This window comes from Aspergillus eucalypticola, assembly GCF_003184535.1.
Source record: "Aspergillus eucalypticola CBS 122712 chromosome Unknown BO83scaffold_48, whole genome shotgun sequence".
Lineage (NCBI taxonomy): Eukaryota > Fungi > Ascomycota > Eurotiomycetes > Eurotiales > Aspergillaceae > Aspergillus > Aspergillus eucalypticola.
The window spans coordinates 81207-95840 of NW_020290322.1; the positions used below are offsets into that span (position 1 = coordinate 81207).

Here is a 14634-nt window from a genome sequence, read left to right on the forward strand (position 1 = left end):
TCACATCCCACACCACTATAAGGCATGGGTTTCACCTAATTGACAATGCAGAATGGCCTGTGTCTAGCATCTGGAAAGAACAAAAACAAATATAGATCAACTCTGAAGTTCGTCCACCGCATATACTAGTTCAGATATATATAGTTTGCTGTTGTTGTGGAAGCTCGGGAGGTCCCGAACGCGATAGGTTCGGGAACTGTGAAGTTGGTACGTTAAGTCCAGCAGATTCCTACCTCAGAAATGATCATAGGTCGAGCGGGGTCATAAAAGAGTAGCATCTATTATTAGAATTGAGACCTAGCACATTCCGGACTGCCCAGGTTGTCCTCAGACGATTGACTTCGGTCAAGGATTAGGGTTTACGTTAAACTCAGCAAGGTTATCGGAATATCTAGTCCTCCGACATTAGAAGGTGACTATACATGGTGTCTCAGTTGATAGAAAGTAAAGTGACAGATTGTGGTTTATCTTGCTAAGGTACATTAAATTAAAACCTCGAAGTTCATTTGAATGGCATTATTGGTCAATCTCATGCCGTGTCCACCTTAGCAATCTCAAAGTCTCGATCAAGAGTGGACCCAGCCTTCAGCTGAACAACATACCACTAGCCGAGCGCCAAACTATCCCCCTTCAGACCTGGTGCTACTAACTACTTAGTGCGTACATCATCCATCAAGTTTCCCCTCCAACCACATTATCACTCTCTAACAGAAAACCAAGGTGACCACACAAACAAAATGTCTACTTCGGGCCTACTCTATGCAGCCTCAAGGCTCAATTTTCCCTCGCGAATATCATCAGATGTCTTTAACACCTGGTACAATGATATACATGTGCGTGATGTTCTCAAGACCTCGGGAATCAACTCCGCAGCCCGCTATGAAACGGCTGCAGTGCCCCAAGACAGTTCCCCGTGGACATTCCTCGCTCTCTACCCCGTCCCAGATATCGAGTTTCTGAACACTGGGGAGTTTACGAGCATCCCTGTGACTAGTGATGTTCTGCCGGGACCAACACACAGTTGTATGGATATAGCGCATTTCGATATGAGGCGATACCGCGAGGTAGGGAGACGAGGAGACTTGGATATGCCAGCAGGTGAGACTTATAAGACAAGATAAGAGAAGGGCAAAAGCTGATTCACTCGTGTGATGTTGGGTATGCTAGGTCCAACGTCTCATCTCCTTACTGTGGAATTTGACTTGCCTTCACACATTGACAAAGCCGATGACCAGGCTGTGATGGATTGGTTCTATGGGATTTGTAGTAGTAATGGCGCGCCTCAGCGGGTGGCCATTCATGAAGTCTTCTGGGCTATGTTATTCCCGAATGGGAAACCAGCAGAGCCGCCGCGTTACTTGGCATTGGTAAGCTGTATATTCCTAGCTTTTTTGGCCATCAGCTTGACTAATAGAGATAGTTGGAACTTAATGGTGACGACAATGTGTACGACGAAGCTATCAAGAAAATCCATTTGGTCGCGAATGTTGACCAGTGGAAAGTGCACAAGGTTTTTGACTGAGAATGACACCTCTGCTAAAGATTTCCATCAGAGAATGATTCGTTGCTATATTTCCAATCTTGAACATGATATGGCCGTGCCTGTTTTGGGGGCTCTTGCGTTCTATTCCTGTGTGACTTGCTGTATTCCTGAGTATGTGAATATATTTGCAAATCATAGATGCCATAGGATCTCAACTGTATGGTTAGCATAACGCGATTACAATAATCCATCTATACAGAACGCTAATGATGAGGAAAGTGAGATGTATATAGTCGAGACTCGAGAACTCGGAAATTCTGCGCAATCTTTGAGTAGATATATGAGTTGCCGATGTTCCTTTATTTGACCACAAAGAGACCAGCTATCTCCGTATGATAGTTATGATGTTGGGAAAGAAAGCACCACATTATACAGAGCTTGTTGGACTCGGATGTAGGATCACAGATTGTCGATCAACCCCGCACCGGGAAATGTAGGATGCAAGAGACTAATGTGAGCCCAGAAACGGGGCTGGGAGAACCCCTCACGCTTCTCGAAGAAGATGACCCAATCGAACGGCAATTTCAGCCACAAATTAAATGGCCCTTATCTCTGGCGTCGAGCCCCTCAAGGAGTCGCAAAGTCCAGCAGAGGAAATGAGATGAAGGACATCAAAATTGAGCCCGCAAAGGGCATTTCCTACTTCACTCCTGCACAAGAAACCCCGGCAGGAACAGCAGCCAACCCTCAGAGCAGTGGGAAGGCAGTACCAAAGCTCTTCCAGTCGATTACTATTCGGGGATTAACATTCCAGAACCGTCTTGGGGTACATAAACCAACCACCACCACCAAGCTATCGACCTATGCTGACAACAATCGGTCTAAATATCCCCAATGTGCCAGTATTCTGCCGAGGATGGACATATGACTGACTACCACCTCGCCCATCTCGGCGGCATAGCCCAGCGAGGCCCAGGCCTTATCATGATCGAGGCCACCGCCGTTCAACCAGAGGGTCGCATTTCACCCCAGGATGTAGGGCTATGGAAAGACTCACAAATTGCACCGATAGCCCGAGTTATCGAATTCGCCCATAGCCAAGGCCAGAAAATCGGCATCCAGCTTGCGCATGCGGGTCGGAAAGCGAGCACTACTGTACCATGGATGCTGAACCATGGCGAGATAGCGACAGAGAACGTCGGTGGGTGGCCTGATAACATCAGAGGGCCCAGTGATATACCCTTCAGCGAAACATCTCCGCATCCGCGAGCGATGACAAAGGACGACATCCGCGAGTTCAAGGATGCGTGGGTTGCAGCCGCGAAACGGGCCCTTGTGGCCGGAGCGGATTTCATTGAAATTCATAATGCCCATGGGTATCTGCTTGCATCTTTTTTGACTCCCTACGCGAACAAGCGGACAGATGAGTATGGTGGATCTTTTGAGAGTCGCATGCGATTGCCGTTGGAGATTGCTCAGTTGACTCGCGATACGGTGGGTGAGCATGTACCTGTTTTCCTGCGCCTTTCGGCGTCGGATTGGCTGGATAGTAGTTCAAGCGAAATCTGGAGCCTGCAGGATGCGGTGAGGTTTGCTGAAGCGCTGGCTGTGCAAGGGGCTATTGATTTAGTTGATGTTTCTTCTGGCGGTTTACATTCTAGTCAGAAAGTGAAGTCCGGGCCTGGATTTCAGGCACCGTTTGGCATTGCGGTTAAGAAGGCGGTCGGGGACAGGATGCTTGTTGCGACTGTTGGTCATATTAGAGACGGGAAGCTGGCAAATCAATTGCTTGAAGAAGGAGGATTGGATGTCATTCTTGTCGGGCGTGGATTTCAGAAAGATCCTGGACTGGTCTGGACCTTTGCGCAGCACCTTGATGTCGAGATTGCTATGCCGGGCCAGATTCGCTGGGGCTTCTCCAAACAAGGACGGAGGGGGACGCCCTTTGTCGATCCGTCAGTTTATAAACCCTCAGTGTGATAAATATTGAGTGTTTCGGTCTTGCTTTGTGCGAAAGGAATATAACATGGACTGTGACACACAAACAGAGTGTGGTAGTCAGGATAACTTTAGAGCAGATTCTTGCACGTTCTCGACAGCAATAAGTTGGATGTCTATGGCAGCTTCGAGCTTCAATTTGTAATGTGAGGAAATATGCACCCCTATTTTAAGAATACTTGGAATGAAACTAATATTGTGTAAGACCATGTGAAGTTTCTTGCTTCAGTCATAGTTCTATCTAAATCAAAGATTCTCTTCGTCCATTCAATCGGATAATAAATCAGATTTCTCCGTCTGCCAGAATTTTTTATTATTATTCTTTCCAATCCACTTTAACTTTGTTTGAATCAATACTACTGTTATACTCCCACAAGTCTGGGTTTGGTTCAGTAATACAAGTTGCGGTGGCAGATTTGCACGCTGGTAGGGAGGTCATCCCCTGTAGACGTGTATATCAATGAGTATGTATAATATTTATCACCGAACGAGATTTAATTGCGCACCGCAACAGAGGAAAATGTCAAGACAAAGGATCAAAGATATATGGACTTGATCTATCCAGATCTCAAGAAGATGGTTGGTGATTGGAAGAGGTGGTGGTCAGAGGCCACGCAGGAAGAAGAGGCGAAGAGTCAGCTGACAGCTGCCTGGCTGCAGTGAATGTCTCAACAGAAAATATATGGACTGAAGAAAGCATCAATGGTGATATTTGAAACAAAAAGCCAAAAGAAACAAAGTAATGCTAAGAAGTACGGACTTTCCGCTAGCAAAATGGTTCAAATCAAGACGATCTTTTCCCCAAGTTACTGTACAAGCCTGCTTTGCTCTGATCTGCTCTGCTCTATACAAAGCAATATCCATCTAGTCCTCCAAGCCTCATCCCCAGATCAAACTACCCCTTAATCCAATCCAATTGATCTCTTTCTTACAACAAGAAACCCGCAGTCGACCCAAAGAACAACAGCGCCAAAACACCCACACTCTTCTTCGTAACCGCGACACCAGCACCACTAGTCGACGAAGCCGTCGAACCGCTCGAAGTGCTGGACCCAGTGCTAGACGAGCCACCAGTAGCAGTAGCAGTCGAGACGACAGTGCCAGCGCCAGTGGTAGGAACGCTACCGGTAGCAGTAGCGTTGGCGTTAGTGTTACACCAGACCTCACCGGCCTCGGAGGCCTTGATGAGACATTCGGCCAGGGTACCGACGGTCTGGTCCTGAGCCAGACAGTAGTAATCGCAGCTGTCGTAGGAGACGATGGAGGCGGAGCCACAGCAGCTGCTCATGATAGCGGAGTTGTTGTTGCGCATGGGCATGGCGCAGGCGGCATCTTTGACGGGGATGTCGTAGAGCTTGTTGATGCAGGTGGAGGAGGCGGAGGCGGCGGTGCCGGTCGAGGTGGTTGTCACGGACATGGTTGTGGTATTAGTGAGTGGATTTGGTGAAGATGGGTGTGGGTTGAAGATAGTGGTATTAAGATTGAAGAACGAGTGTGAGAATGGTAGATATTTTTCTTTTCTTTTCTGTATGGATTTGAGCCACGGAATGGATAGAGTATGGAGAAGTAGAAGCCACAAAGGGTCAGGTCACTCACTACTTATAACTGTTTGGTACTACTACTTTCTTCCTATGGGTCTTCTTTTAATGTCAGTGCCTGGTACCTAACTTAAGAAGCGACCCGGAAAGGGCTAGCCATGGGTTGGTTGGTTGGTTACAGACATTGCTGTAGGTTCACCGCTACGGCTCGCCCCTGATCCTTCTGTCTATCTATCTATCTCCACTAGAGACCCTCAGCCTCCCTCAGTCCCATGTCCATTCTTCTAATTATGGGCCCTCGCTAGACCGGATCGAGCCCTACGGGCTGCGCTGCATCCCTGAGGGTCAGCGCTACCGGATCCCGAAGCGCATATGGCTGGACTATGATTAAGGGCACATGGTTGGAATTACAAAGTGACACTATGAATAGCTAACTTCTTTATTTGATCTCTTTCTCTAAACGACATCGACTATGGCTACTGAATGACGCGTGCAGTAGATAGCATGATACTGCGATATACTTAGCTCTGCTTGGCATTGTAGAGGATATACCGAATCAGAAGCACAACGGAGTGAGACAAGTGGAGGCCATCGACCCTGTCCACTCTGAAGGGAGCGAAATGGGGCGTTATGGGGGCACTGGGGATGAAGTCACTTCCATGTTGCACCCAGAGCGGTCCCTTGCCCTGGTCTATATTGCTTTTGGATTATGTTGCAGCTGCATGTTAAGCGAATGATTGGGCTACTCGTGGTGACTCCCATATGTTGCCAGGCTATGCATCAACTGCAGTGATGAGGTACATGTCACAGTCGGAGAAAGACGATACATCAAAGTACATGATGCATGCATGGCCAGGCAGCAAGTAGGTACAACGCACTCCCGTACCGAGTCATCATCCATAACTCACCAGTCGGAAACGAGCGGTTCGTCCCAACGGGAGGGAGGCGAAGAGGAATGAAAATTTCGGATCCCAGCCTTGGCAAATAGGCTTATGGGTGTCCAGTCAAGGAGTGAGGATATAACTTTTCCCTGGAGTTGTGAGATCGCCCGTATAGTCTTGCGATCTATTCGCAGTCCGGTGGCGTCGCTTAACTGTTCGCGACGGATGGCCAAGAAATCTCCAAATCTCCGCTGACATCGCCAAAGTTGCCTGCTATAATTGTCACCCGTGGAAGAGAGACAACACAGCCATCGCTGGGGAGTTTTGTTTCCTTGAAAATCTTTAAATAGGGCCTTCTATAGATAGGTGGTGAGTGGGAGAGCGGGTCAGCCGGTAAAGAATTCTGGACGGTGGTGTTGTTGTGGAGAGCCCGGGTAAAGACTATTCAGGGCTGTCCATCTCCACACCTCCCACAGGGCGACTGCTTGCCCTGCAGTTTCAACTTGATTATTCAATCAATAATCGAAACTGGACTTTTGAATGATAAGCACGAGTCAGAGACAACTGGCTAATAATTCGCAGAAAGAGAAACAATGGGGAAAGGGAGTCTTCCTCCTGCACGTAGCAGTACAAAGCACAAGCATGTTGCACAAGGCATTTCAGAAGGCCCGAGCCTCCCACCTCAAGGTTACTCAACATCTGACTGTCCATTCAAATCGATCGTTGATTTGAGATTCGATGCAGGACTCAGATGGACTGCCAGAATCAGCCAGCTGTCTCAATTAGGATGCACGAATGCCGCACCATCATATTAACTAAACTTTACCACATTTGCCAGTCTACTCTACCTCAAGTAAAGTGTAGATGAATTACACAGAAGTACTCCGTACTTAGGGAAACAAAAAATAAACCCAACTTGAATGCAGTAAATAGCATCGACTTCAGGGCAAACGCAACTCTCAACCCAGGCTTAAGCTTTAGGGTCCCCACTTGGGGGAGATCAACAGCAGAAGATCAGCTCCATTCCGGGAAAAGCCCCTTGGAAAACAATCACCCCAATGAGGTAGTCAAGTTACTAAGTTAGTTACCTGCACAAGTGCGCCCTTGCCAATGGATTCTTCATCAAGACAAGACTACTACTTATGATCTTCCCGTCACCTGGACCAGTAATCATTCTTCTACCCAGCCAAATAAAAAGCATCATTTTTGAATAATCAGTCTGACCATAAGCCGATCAAGTCATCATCTCCGGTGTGACGTTAATCCTCAGCTCAACTGATCACATGTAATGACTAGCTTCACTAGCCGATCGCAGACCTAATATCATAAAAAAGCAACGATCAACTAGAGGCAATAGTTCCATCTGAAGAGGTGGAGAAAAGAATCACATTGATTAGTATGGAAGAAATGGACAATTTCTACTCCGTAATGTACATAAAAGACCCCTGCTTCAAGTTAGAGCAACATTTTCACTTTCAGATCAGCGAGTCTATTCATCCCATTGCATCCCTGCCTTTGTTTTTTTCGCTTTCTTTATGCTGTTTAGTACTTACCCCTGCAGCACAACAACAATGTTCAAATACTCGCTTGCATGCCTGGCTCTCCTGGCAACCGGGTGTCTCTCGACCACAACCACTAGCAAGCCAGGCTATTCACGGAATATCACCTCGACCGTTACCGACCCGTCGTTTAGTTTCGGGAAACATTATGCCGTGCTTAATCTGGATCTTATCGATGGGCTGGTGGCCAACGTGAATACTACCAGGTCCGGGCAGTTGTGGATTGATAATGTCGCGAACTGGATTGATGCGTATGTATTATTTGCTCTTGAAGAACTGCGGATACTTTATACGGAGTACTTATGTCGTAAAGTGTGCACAAGCAAGACCCTCCCCCCTTGAGTATCTTCACTCGCGTCTTCTTCTCCAACACCTACCGTCCTGAACTCGGCAACACACCCTTCGCCAGCGCGGTGACTAGCCTCGGCAACGCCACGGCTTCGAGTCCCGATAGTCAGATCTATTCGGCTTTCAAGACCCTGGATAACTATGATGTGGTGCTGCAAAAGGCGCGGTATTATGCTGGTGCGGGGAATCAGCTGGAGGAGATCCTCAGTTCTCAGAAGATAGATACTGTGATTTTGGTAGGTGATGCCATGCGACGGAGTGGAAGTCAAGTCAACAAATTTGCTGATCAATATGTAACTGGTAGTCCGGGATCCGTACTTCGGGAGTAGTGCTTAGCACTGCGTTTCGTCTGTTGGATATGAACTACAATGTGTAAGCCAAAATCACGAAACAAGACTGACCACAAGAAAGGATAGTGCACTGCTAACGCATCGGGTGCTTCATGATGACAGCTACGTTATCTCGAACAATACGATCGAGACCCCTTCGTCATATGCTGCCCTGAATCAGAAGGTTATCTTGGAGGGCATACTTCCCGAACTGCCCGTCAATATAATCAGTATCGAGCAGGCCATTGGGGCTCTCAACCGCTCTGGACCAGCTGTGTATTAGCTGGAAGGCCGGACAACCTGATGGAAACGATGATACAACGCCCAAACATATGGTTATGATGAACAGCGATTACGGACTATGATCGATCTAGTTATGATAGATAAACTATACTGAATGGTAACCTTTGGAAGCACATTAGTGGTTGGGAATTTTTGTCCCCAGCGACAGCAAGGACAAAAGTCCCAACTGTATGCGTCCGACCACTGAGCGCAAATAATCATGTATCTGGAAAGCGAGCATGGGTGGCGCCTGCATGCAATAGCACAGGAAGCAGGTTGCCCTGGTGCCACACCGTGCATGAATCCCGGGTCTCGCAGGTCGGCGGCTGCATCGCACATACTTGAGACATCGAGGGCGCCAACAAATATTAATTTGCATGGAACCGGAGATAAAGATGGACTGTGTTGGGTAGAAGTAGTTTTAAAATCCTCCCCATCCAATGTTAAGTCGAGAACAAAGCATTCCATTGAGACGGTCGCCAACAATTGCCAGAAGGCGCAAACGCTGACATGCCGCATGGGCGGTGCTGGTCGTTCACGGATCCGAGCCACCGTCAATACAGTGAGTGGCCGGGGACCCTCGCCGGACGGGTTCGGAGTTGACCCGGTCGCAATCACCAAGCCGACCCGGACAAAGACAGGGGTGGAATGATAACATCAAATACCATCGCCTATTATTATACCAGGATGAAAGGTGAAGGGGATAATTCCATGCCCGGAAACTTTACGGAGTACTGCGTGAGCAGCCCGTAGTCAGCAATCGGGTCGATGAAGCGCAGCAAGGCGTGGGGTGCCAAGACTCGAAGGCGCGAGAAAGATTGACGAGAGAAGCCCGAGGACCGGGAAATCTTTCAGACAGACTTGTGGATTTGGCGAAGACCAAGTCCGCCGTTCGTCCTGAGTCAGTCATGACAGCTGAGCGCCTGGTTCGGGGGGGGGGACTTGGCAGTTGTCGGTGCGTTTTCTTAGCCCATCAGTGGCTGTTTCCATGTTCCACATCCGAAACAAATTCGACAAAAACCTGAGGAATGATGAAATTCGGATAGCTTACGTAGGTTGGGTGGCACTGCGCGTCGATCCGTTCACCTCATACCTTGAAATGGGAAGCAAAAGAGGCGGCCAACCAAAGATTGGCAGCAGAAGAATGGATACGGCCCAATTTCGATGGAAGGGACGCCAGACGAGCTAGTGCACGCGCTACAGTAGCGTGGTCGGCGATGTGCACAGTGCGTCAAATGATCGCGAGCAGATAGGAAATTAACGAGATTAAGCTGATGGCCCTAATTACGTTGGAACCAGAATTGCTTACTGGAATGGAGTTCTTGTTGCTATTATGGGATTTTTGGTGGGAAACTCAACCAGGTTTGAGATTTCAAACACCGGCGCATCTAGACCTCTCTGGGTCAACAATAGGAGTACGTACTTTGCGAGGGTATATTCGACATCCAGAACTAGAACTAGTGTTGAAGAGGTAATTAAGAGCGAAGTATACTGGCCATTATACGAAGTATGTGGTATTTCCTGGTAAAAAGGAGCTCGGGGGCCGAATGGATAGATCCTGTGAGGTGGAGGGAGCGGACGAACCATACGCCTTGGGTGGGAAGTAAGTGGAAATGGGAATATCTCCCTGGACTCGCTAAGTAACCAAGTAAATACTAGAGGTTCCGCTTCGGCCGTGGAGTTATATCGCGATCAGCTACGATCGCCACAAGTTGGTGTGACAGGTAATTCCACGATCCGATGATTGTCGCGACACCTCCCGCATTCTGCGAGGAACATTTCTTTTTGGGAAGTCGTGGTGCCTCAACCCTGCCTCATTGGGCAACCACGATTGGCACATTTTGGGTTAGAAAGCGATGGCTGGTGGCTGTTAAGGGGAGAAAGCAAGAGGGAAAGAGTAAAAGCGTGGGAAAGAGAGGCGCAAGGTTCGCAATGGCAGATCGTCAGCCCCCGTTTTCACCAACAATGCAGATTGCACCCTGCAAGGAACTTATTGGTGGTACCGGGCATGGAAAATGCCAAAAGGGGGGGGGGGGAGACTCCTCCTACTCATAAGTAGCGATAAGATTTATCACAGTTTAATAACCTACATTTAGGGGAAACACTATCTTCCCTTCAATTTTTATCAAATTATAAGTCTAGTGCAGCTTACGCAGTGTTTAAGCCAGGATTGAGATTAAGGGAGAAGGAGAGATTAGAGTATTAATATCAGGTTTGGGTGGCGCGTCCCGTATCAGTGGACAATACAGCGACGACTGCGATAGGGCCGAGGCCATGATAAGCTAACCCCAAAGCAGGCAAGATCCGGTCCTCTTCTAGTCCTTCCGCCAACGGTATTACTTAATGCGGGGTAGCGCCTTTTCCTCGTGGCGGCTAATCTCGAAGCGGCCGGTTTATCAGCTGACCCCGCCTGGATTTTTCGTTCGTTCGTTCGTTCGCCAGCGTCATCAGCGCGCCGAAGCTACTTACTCAAGTCAAGTTCTTTGCTGGATCTGCTTTTCAGATTGGCTTTCCCTTCGCCTGCTTAAGAAGGTCTGAGGTTCTGGGATCATCTCCTCGGTGTTCCCCGCCGTCCGTTCCCTCTTTCCTGCCTTTTTCTCTTCTCTCTCTCCTCTTCTTCTTTCCCTCTCTCTCTCTCTCTCCCTCTTAATTTTCTTACCTTTCATTCCTATGAACCTACCGCGATTTATTCTGGTCCTTCCCTCAACCATATAAGGACCTCTTCCCTGCTAATGCACTGATACAACACATCTCCATCCTCCCCGTTCTTCTTTTTGGCCCCCAGGGCCTCCTTCAGCGCCAAGTGCCACGCGGTTTACTTTAGGTTGACCCGAGGGATTCGCATCTAGACCCCGAACTTGCCCGCTCCCAGTCTACCATATTACCCGCGACGCCTCCTTCACAGGCCTTTTGTCAGCTGCAACAAAGGGAAAAAGACAGAAGATAAAAAGAAACGAAAGAAACAACCAGGGGAATATATACTCAAATAAAAATAAATACAGCCAGGATAGGAACACTCAATCCATCAGGTGCCCTGTTCTTTCCGTTCGATGGTCCATTCGGATTCGGCCCAACCGACCGATAGGTCAGGATCTACCGTTCACCAACCACAATTACACGAAGCCAACAACCCAACGGCTTCGGATGATAATGAAATTGGTGCACCCTCTGCTATAGTCCCCGGTCAAGGGAGTTTTCATACTCCTCCGCTTTATATTGAAAAATCTCCTGCAGAGGGACTGCAGGATGTAACTCTGCAGCACTACCCACACCCCCATCATCTGCCTTCGCTTCAGATTCGCACGGATCTGTCAAACGCTAGCCAGATGAGCCCGCCAAGGGAACCTGGGTCATTCGTGCATCACAGCATCTCGTCCAGCAGTCTCCCCCGGCGCACTCCAAGCCTGCGCGGTCTGTTCGCCGGCCCTCCAACCAGCGCAGGATCTTTGACTCTGTCTCCAGCCTCGCTCATATCTTCCCCTCAACTCATGGCCATGGGAGACATCACGCCTTTGCCATCGCCCATCGGTGGCATGTCGCCATGGAAACTGCCACGGCGCAATTCCCAGTCTTTGTCTCGGACGCCTTCGACAACCTCTCGCAGCGGTTCCAGTCTCGGTTTACGACTAAGCGATTCCTCTCAAATGCTCGGTGCTTGCGAATCCCGGCCACGAAGCAGGCAATACATGCTCCCTGACAAGCTGTCCGAAACACCTAGTGAGACGCCCATCGAGTCTCCGACAAAACCACGTCAAGGATCTGGGTCAAAGCATTCTCGCAACCGCAGCTTAAGCGAGTATGTACCTCCCGGTCGCGCTATCCCGGTCAAGCCACGGCCGATTGCAGTTTCAGGATCAGGAATGCCCCCGGGGATCACTGCATCTGTCAGCACCGACTCGAAGACGAACAACAACAGCAATAATCTTCATCGCGAAGAGTATCTGGCTGTCCACCGGGGGATCGCATTGCCTACTGTTCGCCCTCCTACGCCTCCTCGCAGCAGTCGCAGTGGCTCCGATGAACGCGATGACGAACCCGTTATAACACCGCTGGCAGCTGGCCCTGATGAGATATACTCGGTACGGTCTGTGCGCACACAACAACGTCGCAAGTACCGCAAGATACGTCAGCTAGGTCAGGGAACATTCAGTCAAGTCTCCCTCGCGGCACGTATAGAAAGACGAGAAAGCGACGACGAAACCATGTTTTCCAGTCTTCAAGATGTGAATTTGGTAACACAGAAGCTTGTTGCAGTCAAGATTATCGAGTATGGACCGGCCGGTGGTGCAGATGAGGAGCGCTTGGAAGTTTCCCTCAAGCGCGAGGTAGACATACTCAAATCTGTCAATCATCCGTCGCTGGTGCAATTGAAAGCATTTGGTAGCGACGAGAAGCGCGCGCTATTGGTTCTCGACTACTGTCCCGGAGGTGACCTCTTTGACGTGGCATCGTCGAGTCCACGGCCCATGAGTCCGCAACTCATTCGTCGTATTTTTGCCGAATTGGTGGGGGCTGTGCGCTACCTGCATGCAAATTTCATTGTGCACCGCGACATTAAACTTGAGAGTGAGTATCCTTCGGTTCTTTGCCTCGTTTTCAGCGATCAAGGCTGACACCTGTTCCTCTTCAGACGTGCTTGTCAACCTGCCGATGCAAGCGATAGAGACGATCACGGATTGGCGCACATACGATCGAGCCGTCATCACCCTCAGCGATCTGGGTCTGTCCCGACGAATACCCGAGCCTCCCGAAAGCCCTCTGCTTCAGACCCGTTGTGGCAGTGAGGACTACGCAGCCCCTGAGATCTTGATGGGACAACCGTATGATGGACGATCAACAGACGCATGGGCTTTGGGAGTGTTGTTATACGCCATGATGGAAAATCGGCTCCCGTTCGACGCATTGCCGGGCACCCGAGGCGACCCTGCCAAACTCCGCGCGCGAACGCCCCACCGCATCGCACGAGTCGAGTGGTCCTGGTACCGATATGCCGACAGCGACGACGAATGGGATCATGAAAAAGGCAAGGACCTCGAAGGCGCCCGCGATTGTGTCGAGGGGCTATTGAAACGCAATACGAAACGAAAAAGTCTGGATGAGATCGCGTCGATGTCGTGGGTTAAGGAGGCGATCGACATACCCGGCGAACTAAAGAGGGGGGATAAGGAAGTGCCATAGAGCTGGTCTCTTTTCAGTGGTTTTTTCTCCCCTCCATTACATAACACTCTTCTCTTTTCCCTTCTTTTCTTCCGTTCTTACCCTGCTTACTTACCATTCTTTCTTTCTTTTTTCTTTCGTTTTAGACTTGCATTCTATATCTTTTTACTAACATTCGTTTACTGGCGCATTGCGACCATATATAATACCTATTATTCTTGGGTTTGGGGATGGATGAATATTGTGTCGTTGAAGACACCATGCATTGCAACATCAAGAACTGCTTACCTTACCTACTTACTTTGTCCTGTTAACTTATCTAGCATGAGCCGACGTTCACTTGGGTCTTCCGGCCCGATGATCACTATTACTGTCTGTTCGTTTCCTTTTAATGTTCACGATTATTCATACTACCAACTGTGTCAGGTTTCTAGATGCTATACCATACTATAGTATACCTTTTCAAAAAGGCGCATTCGCTTTTTTTCACTTTATTACGGATTACTTTACTGATCAACAATAAGTACCACGGGTGCTGAGGAAAGAAAAGGAGACTCACCAGTGTCACAGACAAATAAATAGGTTAACATGCAGTAATTAATTAACGTGGTGGACAATTTATGATATCACCTATGATCATTTCCATGCATTTGCATTGGTTGACTAATCGATCAATCAATCTAGAAGAACTAATTACCGAGTGGTCTGTCTGTCTGCCTGTCTCCTTGCCGGATTTACTAGCTCTTTTTGTACGTAGTGAAATGCTCACCTGCTGTAAGTACAGTAAGCGAGTATGATTGCCGATCTCGAAAGAAGGCTACGACTGATCGTACTTTGGGGAGAGGGGTGAGGAGGGGAGGGGGAAGGAGGGAGGTGTTATGCAGTAAGCAATTACTACTACTTCATAACCGACATGATCATGTCCAATATTCTTGTCTGCCTGGGTTGATTATCACCAGGATAGGAAATTGGTCGTGCAGGTGAAGAGTCGGTCAGAAGTGACTATACTAGTCGTATTGATTCTCGATTGCTACATCTTAATAAGTAGCAATCTTATAG

The 14634-nt window shown here is 48.7% G+C and overlaps 4 protein-coding genes across 4 annotated transcripts; 3 read left to right on the forward strand and 1 right to left on the reverse strand.

Annotated features, from left to right (window-relative positions):
* Nucleotides 1-676: 676 nt before the first annotated feature.
* BO83DRAFT_442221 (NADH:flavin oxidoreductase/NADH oxidase) lies at nt 677-3463 on the forward strand (the record flags this gene model as incomplete). Its single annotated transcript, XM_025536395.1, has 5 exons — nt 677-1098; nt 1168-1367; nt 1421-1510; nt 2007-2309; nt 2387-3463. The coding sequence occupies exons 1-5, from the start codon at nt 738-740 to the stop codon at nt 3461-3463; spliced, it is 2031 nt and encodes a 676-aa protein (XP_025382123.1). The 5' UTR covers nt 677-737.
* Nucleotides 3464-4409: 946 nt separating this feature from the next.
* BO83DRAFT_404083 (uncharacterized protein) lies at nt 4410-4898 on the reverse strand (the record flags this gene model as incomplete). The annotated part of the gene is made up of 1 exon (XM_025533676.1): nt 4410-4898. The coding sequence occupies one exon, from the start codon at nt 4896-4898 to the stop codon at nt 4410-4412; it is 489 nt and encodes a 162-aa protein (XP_025382124.1).
* Nucleotides 4899-7417: 2519 nt separating this feature from the next.
* BO83DRAFT_383578 (Isochorismatase hydrolase) lies at nt 7418-8525 on the forward strand. The gene is made up of 4 exons (XM_025532504.1): nt 7418-7710; nt 7773-8043; nt 8112-8179; nt 8260-8525. The coding sequence occupies exons 1-4, from the start codon at nt 7472-7474 to the stop codon at nt 8417-8419; spliced, it is 738 nt and encodes a 245-aa protein (XP_025382125.1). The 5' UTR covers nt 7418-7471; the 3' UTR covers nt 8420-8525.
* Nucleotides 8526-11299: 2774 nt separating this feature from the next.
* On the forward strand, nt 11300-13703 carry BO83DRAFT_193306 (putative protein kinase). The gene is made up of 2 exons (XM_025526571.1): nt 11300-12984; nt 13049-13703. The coding sequence occupies exons 1-2, from the start codon at nt 11469-11471 to the stop codon at nt 13594-13596; spliced, it is 2064 nt and encodes a 687-aa protein (XP_025382126.1). The 5' UTR covers nt 11300-11468; the 3' UTR covers nt 13597-13703.
* Nucleotides 13704-14634: the final 931 nt, after the last annotated feature.

Bases quoted from the DNA above. Each gene is read 5' to 3' on its own strand.
- BO83DRAFT_383578 (XM_025532504.1), top strand. From the start codon at position 7,472: ATGTTCAAATACTCGCTTGCATGCCTGGCTCTCCTGGCAACCGGGTGT. The intron at 7,711-7,772 runs GTATGTATTATT...TATGTCGTAAAG, and splicing joins GTCGCGAACTGGATTGATGC to TGTGCACAAGCAAGACCCTC. The intron at 8,044-8,111 runs GTAGGTGATGCC...TGTAACTGGTAG, and splicing joins AGATAGATACTGTGATTTTG to TCCGGGATCCGTACTTCGGG.
- BO83DRAFT_193306 (XM_025526571.1), top strand. From the start codon at position 11,469: ATGGTCCATTCGGATTCGGCCCAACCGACCGATAGGTCAGGATCTACC. The intron at 12,985-13,048 runs GTGAGTATCCTT...GTTCCTCTTCAG, and splicing joins CCGCGACATTAAACTTGAGA to ACGTGCTTGTCAACCTGCCG.